The sequence below is a fragment of the Clupea harengus genome, chromosome 10 (assembly GCF_900700415.2).
Source record: "Clupea harengus chromosome 10, Ch_v2.0.2, whole genome shotgun sequence".
NCBI lineage: Eukaryota > Metazoa > Chordata > Actinopteri > Clupeiformes > Clupeidae > Clupea > Clupea harengus.
The window spans coordinates 7,962,865-7,990,805 of record NC_045161.1 but is presented as its reverse complement, the minus strand read 5'-3'; the positions used below and the strand labels follow the sequence as shown (position 1 = coordinate 7,990,805).

At 43.8% G+C, this 27,941-nt stretch overlaps 2 protein-coding genes across 11 annotated transcripts in view; one reads left to right on the top strand and one right to left on the bottom strand.

Annotated features, from left to right (window-relative positions):
- Positions 1-22,148, bottom strand: part of shroom2a (shroom family member 2a) — a 42,724-nt gene extending 20,576 nt beyond the window's left edge. For 4 of the 10 annotated variants that reach the window (XM_031575218.2, XM_031575217.2, XM_031575215.2 and 1 more), the window contains exons 1-2: positions 20,855-22,147; positions 9,880-10,028 (exon numbers count right to left, since the gene is read on the bottom strand). In XM_031575218.2, coding sequence (XP_031431078.1) covers positions 9,880-10,028; positions 20,855-21,064 — 359 coding nt within the window. In that variant the 5' untranslated portion in view covers positions 21,065-22,147. Of the gene's footprint in view, positions 1-3,763; positions 6,801-9,879; positions 10,029-16,845; positions 17,866-20,854 lie in introns of those variants that run through there. The other 6 variants (XM_031575213.2, XM_031575214.2, XM_031575221.2 and 3 more) reach the window with 4 other exon arrangements.
- A 530-nt stretch (positions 22,149-22,678) lies between these two features.
- Positions 22,679-27,590, top strand: syap1 (synapse associated protein 1). The gene is made up of 9 exons (XM_012820803.3): positions 22,679-23,008; positions 23,456-23,574; positions 23,671-23,737; positions 23,827-23,900; positions 24,872-25,011; positions 25,389-25,543; positions 25,651-25,709; positions 25,796-25,940; positions 26,295-27,590. The coding sequence occupies exons 1-9, from the start codon at positions 22,801-22,803 to the stop codon at positions 26,423-26,425; spliced, it is 1,098 nt and encodes a 365-aa protein (XP_012676257.2). The 5' UTR covers positions 22,679-22,800; the 3' UTR covers positions 26,426-27,590.
- Positions 27,591-27,941: the final 351 nt, after the last annotated feature.

The window sequence follows — 27,941 nt, the reverse complement described above, 5'->3', positions numbered from 1 at the left end:
CCGGCTCTGCCCCAGTGCTCTCCTCGGCCCGTGCATTCCACAAGCACTTCAAAAAGACGGGCCAAGACAAAGAAGTGCTACGTACGGTTGGCTGTAGCCGGCGGAGGGGCCATCTCTTCCATTGCCCGCATTCAAGACTGACCAGGAGAGTGAGTTTAAGACATTCAGTACAGGGACCTCTGAGTCAAGTCAAGCTGCATGCATAAAGACACAGACAAACTTTAACTTGTGGTCTGCGTGTTTCAGTTGGGGCAGACCTCCCAAAGGATTATGGTGGTTTTACCCCCTGAAAGGAGGCGGGTGGTGCGGAGGGGAGAGGAGGAAGGGGGGTCGGGTCGTAGCCAGTCCCCTTTAAGTAATCTGGCAGCTTCTTCCCTCTCATTGGCTTGGGCCTTCTATGCTAATGAGCAATTGAGAATGCTGGACTCTCGCTCTCTCACTACCCCCTTACCTCACCCTCCTCCATCTCCTGTTGTGCGGCAGACCTGCGTTGCTTCCATTTCTATGGCAACAGGTTGATTTCTGCAGAGGTCTAAGTGCTCTAGTTTCTCAAGAGCGTAGTTAACCGAAACAGAGTGAGCAGTGAGGGTCTCTCACCTCTGAGGCAGACAACACACAGGCAAAAGTCACCCGATATATAGCCTGACAACAGCCAGACAAAACAAAGCGAAGCATGAAACCAACTCCAAAAAATAAAACAAAAAGGCAACTTCAATAACAATGGTTATAGAAGTACTGATAGAAATGAGTCTTTACAGTGACAAAGGCATCGTTTATAGATAGATATATTCAAAATCAATGCTAAACTCATTGACACCAAAGCTTCTCCTCAGAACTTGTATGGGAAACCAGTCACCAAAAAGGAACCCTGACCCTAGCCTGCCCCCGAAGTGATCATGTGACATGCTGTGACAGACTAGGTCTTTCGGCATCTGACAAGCGCCACCTGGACTCAAACAGCACAACCCTGGAAAAACCACACATATCAGCACATAAACAACTACCAGTTCTCGTTTAAGCAAATAAACTCATAGTAATACTTCCTAAAAGTGACTTTTTTTTTTAAAACAGGACTTGACCCAAAGGTCTGATTAAAACCTGTCTTGGCACACAAACAAGTCATCTGGTGACAGGCAAGAAGATTACTGAATTGTTTAGACCTACGGTAGATGGGTGGGTTTTGCAAAACAATCTTTCACAATGATCTATTGTGAGGCCACTCTTCGCCAGAGCATTCCAGACATGGGGCCATGTCGAGGCATTTACCTTTAGATAAACAATGGTCTACATTTTCTGTTCAAAGACAAATGGGGAACCAAGAAACCTTGACTCTTTCTTGTTTGTCTCTGTAACCAGTTGTCCGGGGTCATAAGGATTAGATACAAGTTTATTTTGTTGAAGGAAAACAATGATTGCCTCCTTTTGAAACAAAAATGATTGCTGATTATTATGACAAAAAAATTGTTCCCTCTATTCTTTACAGTTAGAAAATGACCATACACTTTACCATCACAGTACCAACAAATGAGAACAAATGCCCTCACCTTCTAATTAGGCCTAGTTCTTGCTCCAGTTGGAATATAAACGTTGGCCTAAAAATGTGTAACACTATATGCATAGCCGGGGAAACTGCTGACTGGAGCTGTGCGGTGGCAGTCCTGCGGGAGACGTGGAGGTTTGACTGCTGTCTGAGGGGCTCACAAAGGCCCGTCTTCAGCTGCCTTCACAATCAGGCCAGTCATGGAAGGGGGAGAGATGGGGGTGGCGGGGTGGAGGGGGGGAGATTGAGGGGGGGCAAGAGAGGTGAAGCATGAGCCCAGCGTAATGACTGGCGCATTCCAGGGCTAAGTGACATACCGACCGGAGAGACTCACTGACCGTGGCTGCTGCACGGGGTTCATCTGCCCCCCCCCCCCCCCCCCCCCTCCAATAAACCTAATCTCACACCTGGGCCTCTTTTGTTCAAGGCTGATGGCCTGTAGAACATCAGTGAGACAGATCCACTGAAAGTCCTGCCGCACATATGCTATCTGTTACCGCTGTTTGGTTTGTCCCATCCACGCCATGCCACTTCCACTTCTTTTGGACATACTGAAAGGAGGAGGAAAAAGCCCTAATCCTGATAAATTAGCCGGTCTATTAGGGCTAGACAATTTGAAGACTTAAATCTGACACAGAATTCAGTTGGATTATAATGTCAATGTCTAAAAACTACAGACCGCACACACTTCTCATTTACATTACACGGTTTTAAGACGCAAGAGCAAAAACTATTTTGCCAAAGCACAATCAACTAATGTCTCTCAACTCTAAACCCCAATAGCTCAGCTCACTGGGTGCACCACTTGAACTCTAGATCTTAATCTGCTAATAAAAATTACAAGCCGCTTCAGACACGGCTACTGTTCCAATAACGACTTGGTTGAAAGATCCACTGGTGCACCAGGCAACTGGCAGGCTGGAAGGGCAGTGAGTGCCTCCAGTCACTCTGCCAGGAATGGAGTTGGCAACACAAACAGAAAGTGTGAACACAGCCCATCTTACCAGGTGGCACTACAGATTCCCTCTTCCCCCATGGCCAACTTCAGCGTTACAGGGGCAGTGGCCACTGGTCATAACGACAGAGACGAACTATGAGGGAAGGAGATAGGCTGTCGTCTATGTCCTACAGTCCTAACAAATATCTCGCTTGAACGCTTTCCATGTTAAACTGTAAATCTAAAACCTGACTAGCTCACGAAGGAGGGAGACAATAGGCATGTCTTTAAAATATCCTGCAAGACAAACAGCATAGGCCTACAGACCAAGAATATAACTGTTGTGTTTTCACACGGTGGTTGGCGAAAGTAGATTGTGCTGAATGCCGATTGTCCAAAATGTTCTGGGTCAATCACTTTGCCCTGTTTGCCATCTCGGCTAATCCAGTACTGACTGACTGAACACATCTCCTTAAAACAAATAACAGGCCACAAGACCGCTCTAACAAAAAGCAAGGGATTAAATGCTTAAAAAAAAAAAAAAACACACACAAGAATAAAATAAAATAAAATCTTGCTAGTTGTTCACTGATGGCTTTTTGCTTGTTTATTATCAGGAAGCAGAAGACAATCCCAGCCACCTGGTGCATCACACAAATCCCTCTGCTCCCCCTTCCTCATGGATGCCCTATCTGATAGATGATGCAATAGATGCCATGACAACCAGGAGCAACAGTGGTGCAGAGGGAGTAGATCACCACAGACAGAACAAAGGACCAGAGGACAAGAACAGTTAGAATAACACATGTAATGTACGGGCCTTGTTCACATGAGCTTTATCTGTGTACCCTATTGGTTTTCCACAAAGGAAAAGAGAGGAGAGTCTTTAGTAGAGTATCTGCAGAAACTAAAATAAAATAAAAGACGAGACACATTATTTTAAATACAGCCCTACCTACCCTCACCATCACGGTTCAATTCATGTACAAATTTGAACCATCAAAGAAAAGTAATAAATTAAAGTTCATGTCTACTTTTAACGTTAAAAAAGTAGTAAGTTGAAAAGTGAAATATTACCAAACACTGACCTGTGGATCTTATCTGCAAACACAATAAATGTCCCTCACTATTGGCTAAATTAGATCACACCTAGAGTCGTAAACAGCTTTCCTTACAATAATGAAAAGTCTCCATAACAGTAACCTCACTATGGCAATGGAGCCTTCCATCCTGTAAACTACGAATGGGGATGTTGCTCTGAAATATAACTGCTGTGTTTACCAGACCTGTGTTTGCCTGCCTCCGAGATCCCTTGACTGATGCTCAGACTTCAGATGCACAGGGATCCTCCTCCTCCTCCTCCTTCCCTTTGTCTGTCTGTCCTGCTCCAGCCTAGAGCACGGAGGAGCTTTGCTGGCTGTAATTGGATTTTGCCTTCCACATTTGGGCTGCTCAAAGTAGCATGGGCACTTCACACTGACCCGCACACACGTACAAGCATTTTGTGGATTTTCAAAAGTTAAATGATTAAATCAATCGCCATGTTGGGATAATGAAAGCATTTGGGCAGTGATTGGGCCTTTGGACCTTACATGCCTTATGCGCTTTCTATAGATCTTATCAGTTGGTAATTGATCAACATTTAAACTTTTAGCGCAAAATAATAGAGATGTTGCTATTTAGATGTCATACCATTGGATAGAATTTCATAATTCCAGAAATATTCACTTCTGACATATTGCAATATATGGTTGTTAATAGAAATAGGTCAAGGCAATTAAAAGTGGGTCAGTGAAATCAGGTGATCAAGATTATATTTCGGTATATTTTGATGAAGACTGCTTTCAAATAAATTCCCCACAAATCTCTTGACCACCAACATTCAGCCAACATGTGCGGTCTCTGGACTGCTTTAGTTTCCAGACACATCATGAGATTGGTGTGAGACCCACCCGTGTCTGAAAGGGCTCCTAGGACAGGACAGGACCTCTAGAACATTAGATCTGACTGACTGGAGTAGCTGTACAAACCATTTCCACACCTTCACAACACAATTCTTTGTTCAGTTTTCAGTTTTATGTCTTTTGACATCTTTTATGTAATTTGACATCTTTACTAAAAAAGATACAGGTTACAGGTATAGATATGGATTACCACTGTGTTTATTATGATCAGGAATATCCATCCTTTTCAGCAACACCCACCATTTATCTGTCATCCCATACAAGGTATAGCCTTCTATATAAAGGAAACTTCATTCATGACACAATATATCTTAAAATGCACGTTAAGTCTGTGGACAGGCAGACAGACAAAAGCATTTCAACAAAACATGCCTCCATTGCAGTGGTGCAACTCCAGCATCCACGATAATAAAATCCTTGGACGGAGGGAAGCAATGCCACAGCATTTTGTGAAAATGTTTATATATACACACTACAGCTAACCCACAGGAAACCGATGCTTCCAACAAGCTTAGCCCAGAGGATTCATATGGACTGAGTCTGAACCTGCACACTGGGACCGCATTTACCAACACAGACATTGTGCACTCTATCCTCGCTCGACACTCAGAGGCTCCATGCAAATGTGAAATTCAACCCCCTCAGTGGCTTCATCTGAGCCTCATTAAACATGACAGGAGGCCACCGCTTTGGGAGAAGCATGGTGCACTCAGCCAAGGTTAGCGCTTTGAGTACAGTTCCCCACCACTAGATGGCAGTGGCTGAACAGCTACTCTGAGAACTAGGGAAAGGCTCAGTTGCTATGCACCGTTTTGCAGTCCTGATACCCTAGGGTCATTTAGGCATAGAACAATGGAGTGGTTGACGGAGAATAACAGACTTCACAGTCATTCACTGAATTGCATAAGATGGTGAAAGGAACACTAGTAAGTAAAGTATCACCAAGACAAATGAAAAATGTTTCCCTCTGTTTGTGCAGGAAATCATTAGGAGAAAGGAGCTGGACCACCCTGGACTACGTACCCTAGACCTCCCCAGTCACCTGGACCTCTCCTACAGAGAGCCCTCTACAGGCTAACAGTGGCCTGAGAGAACAGTGGCGCAAAGGGCTTAGCCAGACCTCAGGAATCCAAACATAGTGTGCTGGGTTACTGAGGTCAGCCCTGGCAACAAAGGCCTATCCGTGGGCAGCCTTTGTGAGACTGGGCTGAGGGTGCACTCGGGTGGAAACTAGAAAGCCCTTTCTGTTGAGGGTTATCATCGGCAATTGTGTCAATGACATATGAACAGCGGAGATCGATGTGTCTTTTAAAACAGTCAACTGTATCCCTGTATATGAGGACAGGCTCTTTAAAGTTTTTCTTTTAGGTTAAATATCAACATCCATTGTTTTGCAAGACAGTCTTTGTTAAGGTACAGTGTATGGGAGCAAATCGTTTTCCATACTGTACATATCAAAATGACAAATGCCAGTACAAAATACTGTTGTACAAACCAGTTTTTGGATGGGCTTTTTTTGCCACAAAGCTGGTGCTATATGAGCTGAGTACATGTTTCTGGAAAGTAAGTAATTAAAAGGTAAGTAATTCAAGGATCAAGAAAGGGGTAAAGTTCTGGTTTATACATGGTCCACTGGGCAAAGTGGCTTAGTGCCATCACATAAAACTCAGACGATGCCCAGGGCACAGTAAACAACCCCTGGTCACTTGAGGACATGCCACAATGGAGAGTTACCATTCAAAAGGGTGACAGTCTGACCAATACAGTTCTTAGACATAAATTTGCCAGTCTTGTCATCAGTGTTGAGTTGATGAAGCCAGGCCAGCTAGTGTGCATGAGAGTGCTCCTGTATGGGTATGCAGAACGTTCAAATCTCCCTGAACTGCGTTAAGCTCTGTGGGAATAATCTGGGAATACTCTGGGAAGAGCTTGGATACAGTTCGTCCCTACTTAGACTGTCCTTAAAATGGAAGAGGGGGCTGTAAAGCCCCATGGAGCAGACTTCCAATCCCATTTTAATCACACAGGCCATAATCCCAGCAACCCTGTGTGGCAGATTATGAATCTGCCTCCTTCAACGTCCAGAGGACACTTGCTAATGTCTTAGATGACGGCTTAATTGCTTTGTGTTCAGTCAACAAGTACGGTACGTCGTTACAAACAAATGCAGACGCACTTCTCGAGGAGAGATGGGGTGAATCACAAGGTTCCTTCCTGGAACGAAAAAGGAAACAGACAGTTCTGGATTGTTCCACAGAGCACAGTGGTTTCTGGATGACACGTTGAGCTGGAGAAGCATGTTTCTTTTCCCACACGCTGCCACACCCAGCTGACATATTTATGCTGCCCCCCCCACACCTCACCCCAAACACACACATAACGAACCATGACCTCATGGTTTCATCTTAAGTCACCGCATGCAAAAATGGGACTCTTTCCTAATTTGAGAGTAATACAATGGCCACACATACTGATAACAGCAGGTCCCGACAGCTTCCCATTTCCTCATTCGTCAACTGACAGACCTGCCATTCACACGCATGACACAGTACTGGAAACATTTCCACCAGACAATGTAAACAAGCTGAAAGCAAGAAGATAAACACACGTAAAACAAAGGGAATACCACACGTCATTACTATCTCTGATGACAATCAAAATTCAAACGTTTTTTTTCCCCTCCAGGTGAGGGGTGACTTCTCGGTCAAATTTTAAGTTCCCATGCAGGCAAGGGAAAACCATGATTAAAAAAAACCACTGCTCTTAGATCCAAGTTTGAACAACTTTGTGACCTCGAAACACAAATGTTTTGCATCACCCAAAAAATATAAAAACCAAAAAGTCGAAGGACTTGTTAAACACTTGGCTTGAGTAAATGAACAAAGCGAGGCGTCCATCTGACTGGGCCAAATCACGACCGCATGTGCTGTCTCAAAGCCAATCTGTTACAATTTACACCCCCCACCCCCTCATGTGGAGGAAAAAACAAGCACTGACCACCATCTCCTTGTACGGCCAAATTCACACCTCCTGTTTAAACGCGACCGACTGCAGACAGAGGGAGAGGTGGTTAGGCGGCCATGCCCTATATTGTGGTTCCATAATGAGCCCTTATCTGTGCCCAGCATTCTAATTCAGACTCGGGCCTACTGTTTGTGGCTGGGGGAAATTATCAGCTGCAGATATTGTTTGTGTGAGTAGTTATAATCACGGTTGGTTATGACCTCTGTCTCTCTCTCTGCTTTTCTGTGATTATCGGAGTCTCCCTCTTGCTTGGTCTTGTTTTGCTTCCCAGAGCTGAGCAATCGGAGCAATCTGAGCTGTTTCTCCTTCCCGGCGGAGCAGAGGACAGGAAGGTGATTGCCGCAGCCAAAACCCCAAAAAAATCTTCTGCGAACAACATTCCTGCTGTCTGTCCTGCCTGGTGTTTACAAAACCATACGTTGTTTTGGTTTTGGTCACGTATGTGAAACCGTGATTCATTAAGTTTGAGGTCACCAAAATACTAAAGCTCGAACTCATCGGATACCAATAATTCATCTTTCACCACAGATGGATGAATAAGGCGGTCAAAGTTTATCCTTAAACAGGTTTTTTTCTGGGATTACATGATTTGGCACAAACATGCCCCCATTATCTAGTTTTTGTTTCTGTGACATTTTCTGTAACAGCCATGAGTTGGAGCGAAACTAGAAAAGCAAGGTTTTGGTTCCAGCCCAGTTCCTGTGCCTTTGTAGTATAGGGGCCACTGGCAAATCAAGTCCTCATTGCAATGTCATTGTGAAAAATAACGAGAAAAAAAACAACGGTCTGTGTACTTCCCTGGATGGCAGTGTTTGTTTAGGCATTACGTTATAATGTGATCCAACACACTTGGAGTGCTCCAGACAGGCAAACTCCAGACAAAGAACGCAGTGTGTAGCTAGCACACAATGGGGCGGCCTATGTGGCCAACTGCACCTCATTGATGACTTGGGAGGTTATGACACTCGCAAATCTACCGATAGGGCCTTTTAGCAACATCAATGAAGCTGAGGAAACTGCCTGGGTTGGGTCAATTATGTGTAAAGAGTTTGTTTTTGTTTGTGTGTGTGTGTGTGTGCGTGTGTGCGCGTGTGTGAGAGAATGTGGGTGTGTGTGTGAAAGTGGGTGCGTCATGCAGCAAATTACAATACAGTGAGTACAGATGAAAGGTGTGCGGATAGTGGAACTAGGAAGTGGTGGGCGCATTTGAATAGTGCTGTTGCCCGGGGAGCCATGCAAAGATCCCATGTTCTTGACAACCCAGAGGCGTGAACAGACATGATGTGACGTGACAGCTGATTTACCTCTACTGGGATGAATCGGAAGAGAAGGGGGAAAAAATCAAGTCACATTTGCATTTAAACTGGTACCTCACTAAACCCACTCTGTAGAAAGACATCAGAATATGTAAATACCTAAATATGTGAAGGTCGGGTAAGGATCAGGTATTTAGCAGATGCTTCTGGCTAAAGCGACTTACAAAGACACCCTGCAGCAGTCAGAAATCGAGCCCAGGTCAACCGCTTAGAAGGCGTCAACGTTAACCACTGTAGCATCAACACCACAGCACGACACGCATATATCACAATATTTCAAATATCTAAGATGTATTAAAATTAATACATCTGGGCCAAGCTGCATACCTGGAATAAGACAGTGACCACAGTCTGTGTGAGAAAATAAATCTCATAACCTTTACCCTTCCATAGCCACTCTCCCTTCATCATACATCAACAGGTCACATGATCACAGCCAGTCATCATTGCTGAGCCATCTCACCAAACAGGCCCAGCAGGCTGGGGAGAGAAGCTCATGCTCTGACAGTTATTTACTAATCCTTAACCGAGCCAAATAGTCAGTCATTGCGAAAAAGCTATTTTCACTGACTCTTTTTATAAACAATTAGAGCTGATATGCACTCTTTTTTTGGGGGGGAGGGGGATTGAATCCAAAGTTTTAGCACGGATAGGCTGCATTTAATCAGTTCATCTACAGTAGACCAGCATTGGATTTCCACCATACTGAGTGGGCATTGATATTCAGATCATGGGCTCACAGTACACAAGGAAAACTGGGACACCTGGGAACGCTCATGTAATTACCATGGTGCCACAATACATGAAAGGGGATTTATACTTGTTGAAAACATCAGAAACAGCTCGCTGTGGGGTGCAGGGAGCCAATAGATGCATGGGATTCAGCTGCTCCGCAAAGGCACCTCCAATCAAAGCCGTCCCATCACTATGGTTTCATGGAGGTAGCCATGGAGACAAGGTGAGCTTAGAATGCTGTTCAGTGGTAGGATAATCGGATGGGTGGGGTTCACAGGGGGGAATTGGGAATATGAAGAGTGTGTATGTCTGTCTGTGTGTGTGCGTGTGTGTGTGTGTGTGCGTGTGTGGTGATAGAATTACCTTTTCACCACCAGCGTCAGAGTCTTGTGGGAACCCTTGACCAGGCAGATGGCCTCCTGCCGGTAGCCGCTCAGGGGAACGTCGTTGATATTGACCAGCTCGTCTCCAGCCTGGAGCCTGACAGCTGCTGCCTTGCTGCCCTCCTCTACCTGTCACACAGAAATAACATGACCTTTCCTGAAAGGAGCTCCTACACACACACACACACACACACACACACACACACACACACTTACACAAGAAATGATGGTCTAAACACATTCACCAAAATATTAACATGCACACATATGACAACAATACATGGCCCCTTATATTCCCCTTGCCCTAGACATAGACAACACAACACATTTTACACCCCCACACACCTATTCAACACCAAACCTACAATATCACAACAACTATTAGTCGGTAACAAAAGCACATGTCAGCAGAGGCAGAACCAACACTAATCTATCTGAGGGGCTGGCATATGGGTTATAGAGTAACCACCTTAATCCCCTGGATGACAAACAGACAGGGCTACTTATGCAGCTGCAGTGCTGTTCCATACTCAGTAAACAAAGACGGAGCTTTCAGGCAAAGTCTCAAGTGAGTCATCCACAATTGCTCTACATGTGCTCAGGCTCTCCGCATCACACTTGAAATTCAACACTCGCAGAAGAACATCCAGGCATTCTGCGACCATAAAAGAACTACATTTGTTTACTGTTTATAGGGAGGAGAGTCTGTAAACAGTCTTGGGTTCCTATAACGTTTTCAAAGAGGCCACTGGTGGCACTGATCAATGAGTTCAAACAAACCGCATTGTGTTTGCAAGGCGAGAGAAGGGACACCACACCACCTTCAGAACATGGACACCCACTGGGGAGGGACACCTGACAAAACAGAGTAGTATGTGTGTGTGTTGGTGTGTGTGTGTGTGTGTGTGTGTGTGTGTGCGTGTGTGTGAGTGAATGGACCATGACACAAACACTCCCTCTTCAACCTGGCAATTTGTTGAGGCACTTAAGCAGAACTCCAGCTCAAAAAAGGGTGCATGATGTCATGAAGTTTCCATGCCGAGGTGAAGAGACCCAGACACTCCCCGGAGAGGAGGCTGACCTGAGAGGTCAGCCGTGCAGCCAGGGGTGAGAGGTCAAAACTCCGTAGCCACCGACTTCTGTTTGGACCCATCTCAAAATATCCCATAATCCCAAGGCCCCTCTGAGTTCAAATAAACAGGAAGGGTACGCAAGCTGGGCTACAAAGAGAAAACTAGCTCAAAGGTTGTCAGCATCCCACCGCAGTGCTCATAAAAAAAACACCATCAATAAGGGGGCTATCCTTGTTTCAGTAATATTGCAAGGAACGGAAAAACAACTAATGATACAAAAACACACAAAACTACTCAGAAAGGCAAACTTTTCAAAATGGCATTATTATCTTGGTCGAAAGACATCTTTCATTAATTACAACCACTTTCTGCACCTACAACTAAAAAGATAAAAAGTGCTTGACCTTTAACCTCTTAAGGCCACAGGGTATCTTGGGATTAACACATTGGAGCTGTGAGGGGCGCTCCATCTATGACTTAAGTCTGGAGGTATGTTCACCTTTCCATTGATTCCTGCAGTGGGGCCTTGTGCTCAGCCCCCACACAGATTAGCAGGAGTATCCTGTTAGTGGCAGCTTAATCATATCCAGTCTTCATTATTCCCTCATAAAGAGTGGATTTGGTGGAGCCCTCGGCTGTACAGTGGAGCGGCTGGGGCAGGGGAAGGGGAAGGGGGCTTTGGGTGAGGTGGTGGGGCCACAAGTTTAGTAAATTCCAGTGACGATGAATAATGCACCGCGCTGTTCCTTCACGTGCTATCTTGGTTTTACAGCAGATTGGGGGCCTTGGGCCGATGACAAATGAGGTGGTTACAGGCCAGGGCCAGAGCTTATCATGAGTCCAGCCATTGGAATTCTGGGAAATAGCAGGAACAATGGATTACCACAGACGGACAACTTTGAAAGTGACACTGGGTCGAATGTCACGTTCACACTTTGACCTTAAACTCCAAAGACGTAGTTTTACCTGGTCAATGACAAGTAACCATTAGCTTTTAATTTCAACTTGAACTTGGATTGTAAGCCTTTTTGCATCGACTCTTACGTGAAGGCTGGAATGCACAGCTCAAATAGCAACCTGGTTACTCTGCTCAAACAGATAAAAGTACCCTGGGTGCAGGCCAGCTGGGCCTCTTAAACAGCACATAAAACAAGCACAGCAGGAAGAATGCATAACAGCAGATACTTGTGTTGTTGCTTGCGTACAGTCTTTTCTCCTCGTTTATTATTTCAAAATCAGCAGGGCTCCGTGACATCCGGAGCTGCGGTTCCATAACAGCCACCCCAAAAAGAAACGGCAGACTTTTCAGAATGCCTAAATAAGCCACACTTAAAATAACCTCGGATGGTAATTTAAAACAGGCCTTCCAAGGATGCCCCCCTCTGGCAACTCCTCTCTCTGTAGTGAGAAAAGAAATGGCTTAGAACAATGGAAATTTTCTTCGGAGAGTCAACAGAGCAAGCAATGCACAGGCCCCACCATGAGCGCCTTGTCCTACCCACAGAGGGGGTGGGGAGAGATATTACCTAACAACGAGTGAGGGGTGAGATTGGGGAGAAGGAGGATGTGCACCATCGCATGTACAGCGAGGCCTGAGCATGCCGTACGTAGGCCAAACTTTTGGCAGCAACACAAGCACTTCCACAGACCACAGGGGGTCTGTGGTCTGGGTTTTAGGCTAATGCACTCCACTTACCTCCCCACCGCTCAGCCTCAAGAGGGCTCAAATGCCTTGGTGCATCCCTCCAACACCCTCAAGCCCTGTAAACGTACCAACCCCCTGTTCCCTTTTCTTCCTGCAAAATAATCTACCAAGGTCCGCAGAGTGTTTCCCTCAATTCCTTGTGGTCTTGTCTATAGGGGACGTGTGGGAGAGCTGTGCAGATGGTGGTGGGCAGCCCAGGAAGGATGTGGCCGTCAAGAATGTTGTGTGTTCTGCTGACGGGCATCCTCTCTCCCCTTTGCTGACTGGACGCCAATCTCAAATCTCATAGCTGTAGGGCCTCCCCATTCATCCCCCCCCGACTACTTAGAGTACGCTGTAACAAAGGTGGAGTGTCGGTGGTCCTTTAGGGACAGGCCTCCTTCCATCATGGCAATCAAAATGTTTGCCAGCGGTAAAATCCATACGGAAATTCAAGACTGAATCCTGGTGGTCCATAGCACAACATGTTTTTCACCCCTCCCAACTTCACTTGACCTGGCTGAACATATCAATGGCCGTCCTTACAATCAGATCTTCATCACAGGATCAAGAGCAAGGAGTTACGTTCTCTTTGAAGAACGGACCAGAATGCACCACGGACAAGTTCAATAAGGAGCGGTAGAGCATGAGGAAACGGAGCACGTGGAGTGGGCTTCAGGGGAATGTGAAACACAGCTGTGATTAAGTGGACATCTGCTGAACATACCAAAAGTGGCCACCATGGATTTGACCCATACCCGTCTAGAAAGTGGATCTTGGCATAGTATCTCAAACCATACATCAAAGGCAAAGAAATTCGAACGGAAGAGCTAACCTCCTCAGAGTTACCTCTTCAGTCCCAAAGCTCTGTAGCCAGTTTCTCCATCCTGTGGAACCGAGATTAGGAATGCATGCAAATTCCTGGACCATGGAGCAACAACAACTCATGGGACAGGGTAATCCCACTATGCTTTGAATTTGAAAACCAAACAGAGAATCTAGACAACCAATGCCCATTAGCTAAAGCTATTCAACGGTCATGCCGTCAGTGGGGCCTGGACCATCTATCAAACGTAGACCAACCACCTACAAACAGGCGCATCGTTTATTACTCCTCAGAATGTCTAGCTATATAGTAAACGTAACATCAACGTGGATGGTGAACACTGAACTCCCTCATATAAATTCAGTAGCCATGACCACTCCTTTAACCACAGGTTATGCATTATGGTCTTGTTCGGTCTACCCAGCGAAGGCCTAGGACTCAAGCCCTCTGTGAAGCACTTGACAAATAACAAATCATCCCAGCCTGTAACAGTCAGTTTAAAAATGAACAAACCTGAAACCGAAGGAGCCTCTGCATTCCTCTTCCCCACTAGATTTCTTTAAAAAAAACTGGAGACTAAACTATTCCCTTATCCCGCCCAGCACATACACAAGCAGATTCCTGCTCACACTGGCCTTTTTAGCCCAAAGGTTTGGAGAAGTCTAAACATTTGAAGTGTAAGTGAGTAAGTACAAATAGTGTTGAGTGCATGACAAAGTGTGTGTGTGTGAGTGAAGTGAAGTGAATCTAAGATCCCTTTAAAAACCGAACTGGCCAACTCATCCACATGGCACATCATCATGTAAGTATACAGGGTTTGTGCTGGTCATAAATATACTAAAATACATTTGCACAACTAGTGTAGTGCTCCCCTCTGTGAACTAGCCTACATGAAGATAGTTACCCTTCTAGTGTAGTGCTCCCCTCTGTGAACTAGCCTACATGAAGATAGTTACCCTTCTCCTGGCAGATATATTGTGAAACAAGAGGCTGCATGCCGCTTTACAAGTAACCATTGGTTGTGAAATACCAAAAACACGCGCAGTGATTAAATGAAAGAGTATTTACTAGAAAACAAAAAAGACATGTAGTCCTGCAAAGCCAGCATACAAGGTGCGTGCCGTGTAAAACAGGATTATTTGGGTTTATTGAAACGGGGGGGATTTAAATAAAGTCGATGAAGACCTTTGGCAAAACTCTCGGTATGACAAGAATGCTAAGAATTTTAATTAGTTCCAGGTTCTTACTCTCCCATTTTGAAAAACATTTTTGCTCTCTTTTTGTGTTTAAACAGAGCTATTCAGTGGTCCCGCTATCTTCTGAACATTTATTTTTCTTTCGCTGGTGCTCCAGAAGGCCCATAAAAAAACCGAGGCAATAACAAACAAAGCCTGTGATTTTGGCAGTGCTTGGGGAAAGGGGCCGGTGAGCTACTCCGGCCCTGTCTGCAGCACCAGTCCCAGAGCGCTGCAGCTACGCATGGTCAGGCACATAGAGGTAATGGGACCCTGAGAGACAAAGGACATATAAGCTCCGTGCCAGAGACATCACACATGCAAGCCCTCACACGGACACAAACACAGGAAACAAAGAGCCAATGCAAATACATGCTCATGTCTGTGGCCTGAAAGAGCCCGCTTGCCTGCACCAGTAACATCTTGTGTCAAGATAAAACGAATGTAGACATTGATATTTTCTTTAAAAAATCAAAAGTAGCCCTACTTTCAAATATGTGGTTGAAACTTGGCAAAAAAATACCTGAATGTTGGCAAGTGAGAAAGCTGAACATAATGACGACTTTGTAATGTCCACAAACTCGGCCTAACCATTGCTAACAGAACATTGTCTGATCTTTTGCAGTGAAGTCCAGGGAACATTATTTCCATGTGTTGAGCCAGGAGATAAGAACCTGACAGCTCACATTATGTGAGACACAGGCACATTATGACTCACTAACTTCCGCTTGGTGCTGTGTACATGGAAGTTGTTTAAAAGAGTGTATTGTGAGTGTCGTACATTGTTGTATTGCTGACAATAGTATGGGATCCCTGTAATGTTTTCTACAGCCACCACTTCTAAATAAACAGTCTAAGGTCCCAGAAGTGAATCCAATATTCTCTGCCTTTTCCTGTGTTGGTTTCACTACAAAGCCAGAGTCCATCCTTCCCCTCCGGAGCTGAAAGACTGTACTCTCAGCACGGCCTAAAGAAGGCCAGGTTCTCTAATCCTGGCTAAATTTATCCCAGATGCTGCATCATGCCATTCCGACAGGCTTGAGGCTGTCAAGAATAATTCAGTACATTTGGAGAATCCGACAAGACTCCAGCATTCCTCTTCTGCTCCTGGCACTGCCAGCCACCCTCAGGAGGAGACGGAGAGTACCCAGAACACACACACAAAATCACTAAGAGGAAGGAGGGACGGGGGGAAGGAGGGAGAACCAGCAAGTGAGCGGGTGGGCGAGAGGGAGGGAGAGGGTGACTCAGTCCTACCGAGCTAAAGATTTAGGCATGTCAGCAATGGCCATGTTTAAAATGCTAAACATTTTACCAGTTACATGTGGATCAAATTAAAAGCTCTAGTTTAAACATGCATACAATTCATTTTTATAAGGCCTAAGCTACTTGGTGAAAACTTTTACTACAAAGTCAAGTCAAACCAAAGCCACAGCCTATGGACTAGATCCAAGGAGTCAACCGTTACATGACCTTATAGATAAGGTGAAGGCAAACGCACCACCAAAAATCAATAGTGAACACTGAAGACCCAACGACCAGACCTACGACACTTAAAAGCTACACTCCCAGACTGGTAACCACATGCATACCAACCTTGGTTGGTAAGGGGGCAAACTGAGGGCAAGGTCATGGATTCAATTATTCTATACATTACAGCGGATACAAAAGGAAATCATTACAGTGCTGATCAAGTCGGTGTTTAAAGCACGCTGTGATAAATCATGCACCTGAGGCAGCACAGGCTAAAAGACTTCCGACCAAGTGCTTCTTAAATATGAGGTTCTTTTATGCAATTAGGACAATGGCATCTGGCGTGACATACAGTGACCTCATGTTTCCCCAAACAACCATGTTTGATCTTTCCCACTGGTTTTCTGTGCCTTTTTGAAGTTTCTCAACTTGGTTCTGACATTGTGAACAAAGAGGTCAAAATTCAAGGAGTGTAATAAACGAACTGCAACAAACCAGACTGTTAATTCATAGCCTGCCATTGTAGTTTAAATTGGATTTTTTCCCCATAACATCACATAGTATCAGAGACCCACAATAGACATAAACATACATAAACACACTGAGCACATAGAGGTTACTTTAGACAAAAAAGGTTCAACATTAACCATCTCACCGATCACTGAGGTGTGACGATGTCCCCTGGAGGCCACTAATTGTGCCAAGTTTCCCCCCTAGAGCGCTGGTATCAGACCGCCAGCAAAGAGCACGAGTGCCCCACTCAAGGTGGACTCCCGCCGAGCTGTTCACATTAACTAATCGGAAAACTGGACGTTGTGACCCAAGAGCTCCTTAAGGATCTTAGCAATGGCAGGAATTCCGCTCATTCGTGTCACATGTCCACCCTCCGTCCCACGACAAGAACCTGAAGGTGTTCAATGACTCAGATGGGGGTTGTTTGGTACTGTAACCCCACAAGCTCGCTGACCAATGCAACCACTCGCAAATGCCCAGAGGTGGACCTTGGACTAAGTCTGGTCACCTGCAAACACGACAAGCAAATTCCAGACTGCAAAAGAGGAGCTGGTGTGACCCACCAAATCTCCCAGGCAAGGTCTTTGGCGGTTTATCATTAACCCACAGAATACACACACCAGAGTTTCGCTTGGCTAGGCTTCCAGTCTAAAATTGACTTGTTGAGCAGCTGAGGGAAGGGTGACTCAGGGTGTCTGAGGCAATCTTACCCCCAGCAGACCTCTTCCTGACCGCTACAATGATGAAAGGTCCGGATTTATAGATCCATCAAGACCAAGTTTAATCCCCACTTCACCACGTCGCCTTGATCATCATTAACCTCCATCACAGAACATTCCATACCCTCCAGCTGCTCAGCAGGGGGTTTCAAGGAGAGTTTCACCATGATTTGGTCACTTTTTATGTCAAGTGTCAATTTGGGGAAACCATTATATCGACGAAAGAAACACTGGTTTAGCACTTCAAAGTTAGTGGCCACTTCCATGCTCATTCTATTTGTTAATCATTGTGTTCGGCAATATGGAAACCGTGGGAGGACAAGAGGAAAGAACTAAATGGGTGAGAGGAGATTTGTATTGGAAATAGGCTTAATTTTTAAATCTACTGAATCTTGGGCCACTGTTGTCAAAATAGGTTTGGCTTACGCAGGGAAGAGAGAGAGAGAGAGAGAGAGAGAGAGAAGATGACCAGCTTTAGGGGCAACATGGGTTGATGGGATGTCGGTTTGAAACATGCATTTTGTTTAACAATTCATCATATCTATCTTATTTGTGAGGCAAACATATCCTAGATCAGACCTGGGCAAAGTGCGGCCCAAGGGCAATTTGCGGCCCGTTGGCTGTCCCTGTGTGGCCCGCGGAGGTCAATTGTAAATTAGGAATCAAACGTAAATACCTGTACTTATTATACGGCTCTTCAGAATGTTCCAAAAAGTTCCGTTGATTTGAATGGGCCATCCCAACGTTCGCAGGTCTGTAATTTCTTTATATTCACTGCTGCGAAAAATCTATGACTGGTGTCATTGGCGACGGGTTTTGTGCTTTTAATTCACATCTATCATATCATTCCGCAACGCAAGTAGTCTGGTCATTTCACGTAACTGAAAGTCAATGAAACTTGAAGTCAGAAGGTGGGTTGCTTCGCAATTGCGTGAAGAACTAAACGGCAACAAAATCATTAAAAAGAGGTATTTTGGAGAAATGTCTTCTATTATTTTGGCAAGTAACCGTATAATAAGCGGGATATTTTTTTATTTCCGTAGGCCTACATTCGTGCGTGCCTGCGACCATTTGCGCTGATAAATATTTATATTACTATTCATTTGTATACTTATACTATTGCATTGCAAGCTTGCTCTCGTGTGTGTGTGTGTGCCATGTGTATTGGTCGTCTGGGAACACCTTTAATACTGCAAACATGCTCATTTTTAAAATCGTTTTGGTGAATGTTGATTACATGTTGATTAATGTTGGCGTTTTTACTATGCCTGCACCAAATTTTTTTGATAGCCTAAATGCAACATCTACTCTTACCAGTAGCAGTTAATCAAAACCATACAATTTAATGTTTTTTTTATAAAGAGATACAACTTATATTGAGCAGAATTGAGTTCAGCCTATTGGTCCGGCCCTCCACAACAGTCCTACTATCTCATGTGGCCCCTTGGGGAAAATAATTGCCCACCCCTGTCCTAGATTCACATCACACAGTAAGGTTAGTAGAACCTAAACAGTACCTGCTCCATCAGTCTCACACTACATATGTGGCTTTAAGATAAACTTATACTGGGAGACATGTTTTAATTTATTATTTATTTGGGTTTTGCTGTTGGTGATTGCACATCTCAAGTAGGAAAGAGTATATTTGTTTGAAAAAATCCAAAGGATCACAGGAACACCTATTCGTGGCATGATTAAAGAAACTGGCAGGATGGTGTTTAAATAGGTGTGTTGTTCCCACTTTGTAAGAACTAAATGAACCATTGGTGCCAGTCTGAACATGCACATCTGGAACGTAATGTGACTGTGCTGAGCCACTTTGAAATGAAATCCATTTGGCAGGAACATGGAAGCGACAGCGGGGGTTCAGTGTGGGATCCATGCTTCGACGCTCCTCGGGGCAGTGGAGTCGCTCCGGAGGCCTGAGCGTGTGACAGCGCCATGCTAGGCTGTGTGGGGTCGCGTTTGATCCGCCAACAGGTTTACAGTGTGGCAGACTAATGAAGTGAGAGGAGTGGCGAGTCAGCCAATCAGCAGCTGCAGTGGAACTGGTTTATGGAGGCGGGGGCCAAATAAATATGACATCATGGAGATGAAGAGGAGACTTCAGGGTGTTTAATGAGGGGGGGGGGGGGGGGACGAGCTGGGAAGTCCTGTTTCACTTTCACACCCCGTTGCTTGGGAAGTGTGAAAGTGTGTACAACGTCCTGTTATTAACAACATTCTCTGTTTGTGGTTCAAGTTCTCCTTCACCAGTGTGCAAACATTTGCTAAGCTGGGAAATACAACTGCGGTTTCGTACAACAGAGCCCATAACAAACAGGCTACTGCAACTACATAAATGAAGTTGAGCCGAAGGGGTCCGATAGAAGGACATCAAACAGGATCCTACATAGTTGGTTATAGTTACGTGGGTTGAAAGAGATTTTTTTTTCCAATGTGTTCAGAAATGCACATGATGATGTTCAGCTGCTTCAGACTGCAACTTTAAGCAGCTGTTGAATGTTTCTCAGTTACAAAAAGTTAGTGTGACTTTCAGCTATTGCCATGTTAGCCTAAGGTTAGCGATGCATTCACCCCAGTGGCTTTACTGACAGTCTGCATGCCAATATGGATGCTTTACGACTTCGGAGTTGAGGTCCAGCTGCTCCTAGTTAACAAATGTGCATATGCAGAGAATAATATTTGAGGTTTTACAGCTCAAGCCAATTTGGAAAATGATAATGCAATATAACTGTTAAGGTATAACACAGCATTGTATTATTTATTACTATCAAATTGAATGGATTTTAACTTTGATAATTAGTCAAATGAGTGACATGTATAGGATCCTTTCACATGGATGCCCATCAACACATAGGCTTACCCAATAACGGTATACTATAGGTGTGTATCATGTGTTTGCTCACTGAAATAACTGACCTTTGTTTAGGGCTATAAAGCACCCACATTTGTTTACATTAGGCTGTACTTTTCAGTTCATATTACTGTTCCTATTTCTCCAACAGACCAAAACTAAGCCTCAGCCTATTTCACTGAGTCAGTGAACATCCATGTCACACTATAGCCAGGCAAAAGTGGCTTGTCATTTCCAATGTTGTAATGTGATATATCTATGAAGCAAACTGAAACAGGAAAAGACAAGGAAGAGTCATGGAAGATTGTACATTTGTAAACACAGAAACTATGGGTTGTGACGTATGGCCCATCAGACCCAAGACAATGGAAGATGAGTTACGACCTTTGAGGGCTGCCTTTCAAGTAAATTGCAAGCAACAGCCAACTAAACATCCCTTTGTTTCTTTCTTTCTTTCTTTCTTTCTTTCTTTCTTCCTTCCTTCCCTCGCTCTCTCTCTCTCCCACACACAGACATATCTACTAAATCTGCAACAAATAAATAGTCTATACCTAATGGTCTATTCATAGTCCTACCTTAGTTATGAGAAGAGGTTCGTGATGCTCCTCGCCTCCCCTGAGGGTAAAACCCCAAGGCGCCCCTCCAGTGAGGAGCACGTCCACCAGCCTCCATCCTTCCCCATCAATGTTTCTCTGGTCCAAACTGTAGGATCCTTCGGGTTCCAGCAAGTGGTTGGGGTCCCTGCCTACAAACTGGTTCTCTATCCTGTGATCTATGGTTTCCATTGTTTTGATGGCAGCGCGGAGCCTCCTCAAAATTGTAAAACATCCACTCACAATACACAAAATGAACGGAAACCCTATTTCCCAGCTATCAACAACTGGAGTTTAACTTTGAAAGTTATGTCCTGTAGTAGTACACACGTTGCAGCAATTTGCATATGGTTACTGCTGTGTTAACACCTGTTCACAATCCAGACCCTTAATGCTCTTAAAAGAGAGAATTAAATGCAACATGTCGGCTTGAGGGGGCAAAGGACCCCATCTCTTTCCGTTGCGACTTGCTGCCAGCCAAGTGCCGAGTCAAGCTGCTTCTTCCAGCCTTACTCCCCTTTAAATCCATTAGGAGCCATGTTTAACTCAATAGGTTTTCACACCAACAGTAGCTCATCAATCCCTTAGGCAAGTTGAAACCAATTGATCTGACTCAACACAAAAGCAGTCTTAACTTTTTGGACTGTGAGTCTTGCGTCTGCCAAACTAATTAAAAGTAATAGTAATAAGTTCCTTCACGCTTTAAAAAATTATAGAAGCTTTACTTCTAGCTAAGTGCATCATCCAGCTAATATAGTTGGCTAGCACGTAGCTAACTGTTGCTAGTTAGCGAAGTTATTGACGCTTGATAAGGACTGACACTGTTAAACGCTGCTAATTATTCCCAGAAAATATAAACTCCGGATACATTACACACCCTGCTTTGAGTCAAAAAAGAATGTAACAATCTAGCCATCAACGTTACCCAAAGGCAATTAATAGTTTGTATCACAGCACCTAACGCGTTTCCCCGGCCGTCTTAATAATAGAATCAAAACTCCTTCCTCCAAAAACGTGAAAGAAGAACACGGGATTTATGATTCAGTCACCCAAAATAATTTTGGAAGTCACTCTGTCAGCGTTAACGCTGGTCCAAAAAAGTCCGTTCCTTATGTTTCACGTATCGATAAATCCTTTTTTTCCGCTGAATAGACTTGGCAACACAGAAGCAAGCGGGGGAAGCCGAGCAACTTGTTACTAGAGGCTCATCTGCACTGGATTACATGTTCAGTTCAGCCAACAACCTGCATTGGCCAGTAGAGGCGCGGATGGGGAGAAGAGTACCTGAGAACGTAACATAATTCCATTTGGAAAGGACATAATTGTGTTACAAAACATTGTCGCCCCCTACTGGTGCAGAGATACAACATACTGCAGGAGTGCTAAAACAAGGTAAGCTTTAACTTGTGAACATGCTGGAAGTACAAAAACACACCTGTATTGTGAGTGAGTAGCTTCAGACAAGCTGTAGATTTGACATATGTATCCCATACACTCTCGAAAAGATTTATGTTATCCATCGATTTTGCAGTTTATCTCGAATGACAGTTCTCAATTGTGGAACCTACGCCTTCTCTGGAAACATTCACCTTGGTATGGTCAAAGATTTTTTTTTGCACGGCAGAGAGGATTAGAGGGAATTGATCAGTATTGTAAAATCAAAGCTTATAGAGGCAATGTATCGATACGTTCTTTGATATATTTTGGGGTACGGTCTACGCATAGACAGTGAAAGCCCTCAGACGCCGTCTCCGAGGCAACTGAGGAACGGCGAGCAAAAGCGTCCAAACAATAAAATGGACTGAAAACGCGGAAGTGAGAAGTGGTGACGTTCGCTGCCACAAAGCTGATCATGGCGTAATGTTGGTGTATGTTTGGTGAAAACAGTCGCATTTTTCCAGTTTAAAACAAACTCCTTACGGCTCAAAATGTTCAAAGGTTGGGGTACGTGGCTAGGCCTAGATGATGCCTCAACAGAAAAAGAAGAGGTTGTTCAATCCACTGATGCTGTCGAAAAAGAGACAGAAACTTCACCTGATGTGCTGGACTCCGAAGTAAACAAGCAAAACGCAAGTATAGATGGGGAAGAAGAAAACGGCGATCAACAACCCTTGCTAGAAACAAAAGGGTTTAGTGGTAAGTTAAAATGTGTTTTGTATTTCACTTAATATTGCAGATTGAAGTTCACTGTAGGTGGAAGTATGTTTTCAACTGTCTGGAAATTAAGTTAGCTATCTAGCGATAGCCGGATAGCTAACATTATTACGCCACATATCTCTTTGACTAAGTTAGCTGCCCAGCTAACGCTAGCTAGTCTCATATAAAAGGTACCTATATAGGCTCGACATGCGAGACAAAACACGTTACACTGTCTAGCTGCACATTGACATTGCTTGAGTCTGCTTTAGTTTGCTAGTAAATGGGCAGAGTTGTCATTATGAGAAATGCATTACTGTCTCTCGCTGGCTTTTAGAGTGTGACCGACTTTCACCTGCTGACTTATGACAGAAGAGCTAACCCAGCTATCGTATTAACGTTAGTATGGTTGACTTGAGCCTGTTGATTTATTTTCTTGCTGTTCAGGTTACATTCTCAACTTCGCCAGCAGTGCAACCAAGAAAATAACCGAGTCTGTAGCTGAGACTGCACAGACGATCAAGAAAAGTGTAGAGGAGGGGAAAATTGATGGCATTATTGATAAGGTATTGTTTTCTCAAGATGTTACTCGTTTTATGAATTGCAAATTGCAATACATTTTCACTGAATATTCTAAAGCTGATGGCATTTGGTTGTTACAGACCATACTGGGAGCCTTTCAGAAAGAGCAACAGAAGTTCGTCCAGGAAAAGAATGCAAGAAGGACAGGTGAGGCGTTTCAAAGAATGTTTCAAACAGTAACCTGCTGTGAAACAATATACATCTTGTATGTGAAACGGTTTTTCTCTCAATTTTAGACGTTGCTGTGCCACCATGGGTTGGTTACAACGAAGAAGAGACAATTCAGCAGCAAATATTGGCCTTATCAGCTGTAAGTATTTTGTTAAGCAAGTCACTCTACATCAGTGTGAAATCCATTTTCACTGCGGGCCAAATAATAACACCCATGCATAAAAGGGAAAACCAGGAACTTTTCATAGTGATTTGCTTAGTTTACTCCGGAACTCAATGTTTACATTACATTTCACCTTATTTTTTTTGGCATTCAATTGTAATATTATCTTTATGAATACAATACATAATAAGTAGGTTGCATACAATTTAGTTTCAGAAGATGCTGAATTTCCAGTGCATTATATTATAAGTAATAATCCTTTTTTGAAGTAAATCTTCACTGCAAGTTAAAAATTATGTGCGAGAGAGAAGAATTATTTTTGTTAATTTAAAAATCACATCAGTGTAACTAGAAGGGCACTCAGAGAGCACAGACCCCCGTCAAGGCCAAATGCCGTATCTCAACGTTAGCAAAGCTGAAACTACATTCATGGAACCAAAATTTAACGGGTTCTTCCTTGGCCCATTTTACACCTTTCCACTTTTCCAATATAAAAATAAGGCTGGTAGTTTTTGCGTAATCCTACCTACAGACAGACAAACAAACCGCCCCAAAAACATAACCTCTTTGGCGGAGGTAAACACCCACAAATGAAGATAAAGCTCACCATCTGGTGATAAGGTTGATATGGTACCCTAGTACCCACAAATACAGAGTCAGATAAAGTAATTTCAATTAGTGCCTTCTAAGATTGTACTCGAGCACACAGCATACAGGTAAGTGTTTAACGATGCAATACGTCTTTTGCAGGGCATTTTGGGATTTGTAGTACCTGTGAACATAATGTAATGCGCCAATATCAAAACAGGCCAGTATTAATAGAAGATCTTAACCATCTTGTGGGCCGGATATAATCATTCAGCGGGCTTTTAGTTAGACATCTGTGCTCTACGTGATGTTTGCTATATTTGGATCTCTCGAGTAACCTTACCGTCAAATCATTGCAGGACAAGAGGAACTTCCTGCGTGACCCCCCTGCTGGGGTTCAGTTTCATTTTGACTTTGATCAGATGTACCCTGTTGCCTTGGTAATGCTGCAAGAGGATGAACTGTTGAATCGGATGCGCTTTGACCTTGTGCCCAAACAGTGAGTTCTCATCAGATTATTGAATAAAGCAAGTAGGTGCCATACTAGATAGCAGACTTTTAACACTTCGAACTTCTGAAGTTATTTACATTTCACAGATATCTCTTTTCTGGACTCAGCAGATTACCATAAGGCCAAACGTTTTATCAGAATGTGTTCTCCCTGCTAATGAAACCAGTGACAACCTTGCTTTACCAGTTGACCTATTTACTACGATTTTCTATACAATGAATAATGCATTTTATCAAGATAGGGAGCAGTGGTTGCTTTGTTTGGACACTATGCCTTTGACTTTAACCTCTATTCTGTGCAGAGTGCTGCTGTTGTCAATTGTTGTGCGCTTGTGTTGATTGGTGTTTCCCTTGTAATCTTCAAAGTGTGAAGGAGGATATGTTCTGGAGAAATTACTTCTACCGCGTGTCACTGATAAAGCAGTCTGCTCAGCTCACTGCGTTGGCAGCCCAGCAGCAGGCTGCAGAGAAGCGCGAAGAAGAAGAGAAGACTGAAGCCACCGCACAGGCAGACCTGGCAGGTAATGGGATATTAGTAACATATTCTTAACCAAAATGTTAATGCCATGTTTATAAATGGTTGAATTGCTTTCATAAGTAATGGCGCCTCCTCCACCTCCCTTTGCAGAAACCATCAGACCGAAAACCCCTCCCACAACTATCAACGCTAAGCCAAAGTCAAATGAGGTAAGATGCAAGACTGCAGCTGGTTTGAGTGTAAAGCACAAAATGGCTTGGTGTTATGCCTGTAATAATCGGTCATTTCACCACAGGATGAAGAAGAGATTTCCACCAGCCCGGGAGTGTCTGAATTCGTGAGTGATGCCTTTGATGCGTGCAACCTTGACCAGGAGGACCTGAGGAAGGAGATGCAGCAGCTTGTGCTGGACAAGAAGGATGAGGCCTCTCCACAAGAGGGTGAGCTCATCCTCGTGCATTCCAAAAACTGATGATATGTGGTGGTAGATATGGGAGGCAGCTTTGAAGTCTTCCAAGGGAAACATAAGAGCCTTGTTATTGGCTAATCATGATGGTTCAGTGGAGTTGAAGCTTCTTCAGTAATTCTTTTTTTAACACTTACCCCTTTCAACCCTGAGTTCATGAGTTTGCTTGTATTGCATATGGATAATCTAGCTCTGAGGTAATTTCCAACTCCTGTTAAGGTGTGGCGGGTTGTGCCTTCTCACACACGGGTTATCTTGACCTAATTATTTTATCGCCATCATCATACAGAGTCTGTTCCAAAGTCCACTTTGTTGTTTCCCGTTTCAGAAGAGACGGCCGATTGGGAGCGCGAGCTGCAGAAAGAGCTCCAAGAGTATGAGGTCGTAGCTGACACCGAGAACCGCGATGACGGCTGGGACAAGGAGATTGAAGAGATGCTGCAGGGGGGTGACAACTAGTAGCAATATTCTCCCGCTGCCCTGCTGTGAGAGGATGTCATGAAGGACCAGATGGATCTGCCATTTCCAACTCTGAAGAAACCTCTCGAAGACTGTTTCACTGAGGTCACTGGCTTTCAAAAAGCCATTCCCAGCACTCTCAAGAATATCCAAGAAGAGCATTTGTTCATGTTTGTGGGAAGTTGAAGGAGGTCTGTAAGATTATTTGGCTCTATGGCTGAACCGTTATAAAAAGAAAACATCTCTGGAAGTATGTGAAGGTTTGTGGAGATGGATGGCTTTGGTGCAGTGCCAAACTGCAACTGTAAACTGACAATATTAGGCATCTGTCCACATATTTGAGAGTTACCTTTTGCATTCATCTCTCTTAGAAGAGGAAAAGTTATAGTGATTTTTTTTCTTTAATTGTTTGCCAGCCCTTGTCTCATCTCATTTTGTGCAATCTACAGGGATATCTTTGAGACATTTTTTTGTGTGTGTGAATGTAATGTTGAGGACGCTTAACATCAATTCATTGTAAAACTCCTGTGCTTTGAGTTTTCAGATTCACACACCACAACAGCACCAGTTAAGATCATATTTGGTGAAGTCACTCAACAGTAGTTTTGTGGATGCAATGGTGTTTGTCTTCAGATGGTCATTTTGGCTAAACTATGTCACCCTTGACTTGCATTCACTTTGGCTAAGCACACTAAAGTGAGGTTGAGGATGTATTGTTACAGCCAACAGGTCTTTCCATCAATCGCGGGACCTTTTAGTGTCTTTCTCTTTGTAACACAGACTGTATTATATGGTAATGGGATACGTATGTTTAACTGTAGAGTGGTATTTCCAATCTGAATGGGATGTTTTTATTATTTTGTGCTTTTCTTAAGTCATCCATCTTTTAAAGTTTAATATGTATATTGCTTCTCTGGTCTAGTAAGTAAATGGATATTGTTCGTAAACAACAAAATGTTAAGCGACCCTGAATGAGATGGATAAAAAAAGCTATAAGAAACCTGATAGAATTCCCTTCTATGATAAGATGATCACACCCTTAGTAGAGACTATGTTACCTATGAAACACCTTTTCATATATTTTTTTCCCAAGCTGATGCTTGTCTTACTTTACAATGCTGTTAACTATGATTCTGTTAAGCAAAAATAAAGACTTTGCCTTTCAGCTTGTTGTTTTAATGGCCTGTGAGGGAGAAGTGTAGACACGAGTGCATGTTGGGGAACTTGACGGGGCAGAAGTGAAGGCTGTTTGCTCTGTTGGCATGCATCTCAAGACCAGTCCAACTAGCTCACGCCTCAGGCTGTGTAGGAAAGCATGTGCAAACAAACAAACACACTGGTGTGTGATGCAGTGCACACATAACATACTGTTGATTTGAATTGTGCAATCTAATGGTTTGTCATATGTGTTGAAATTGACTTAAAGTGTGTATTTGTTCAGATTGGGTCTGTTGGTGGTCTTTTTAATGCAGCCAAAAGGGTGCAACATGAAAATATAAATACTTATAGCTTCCTT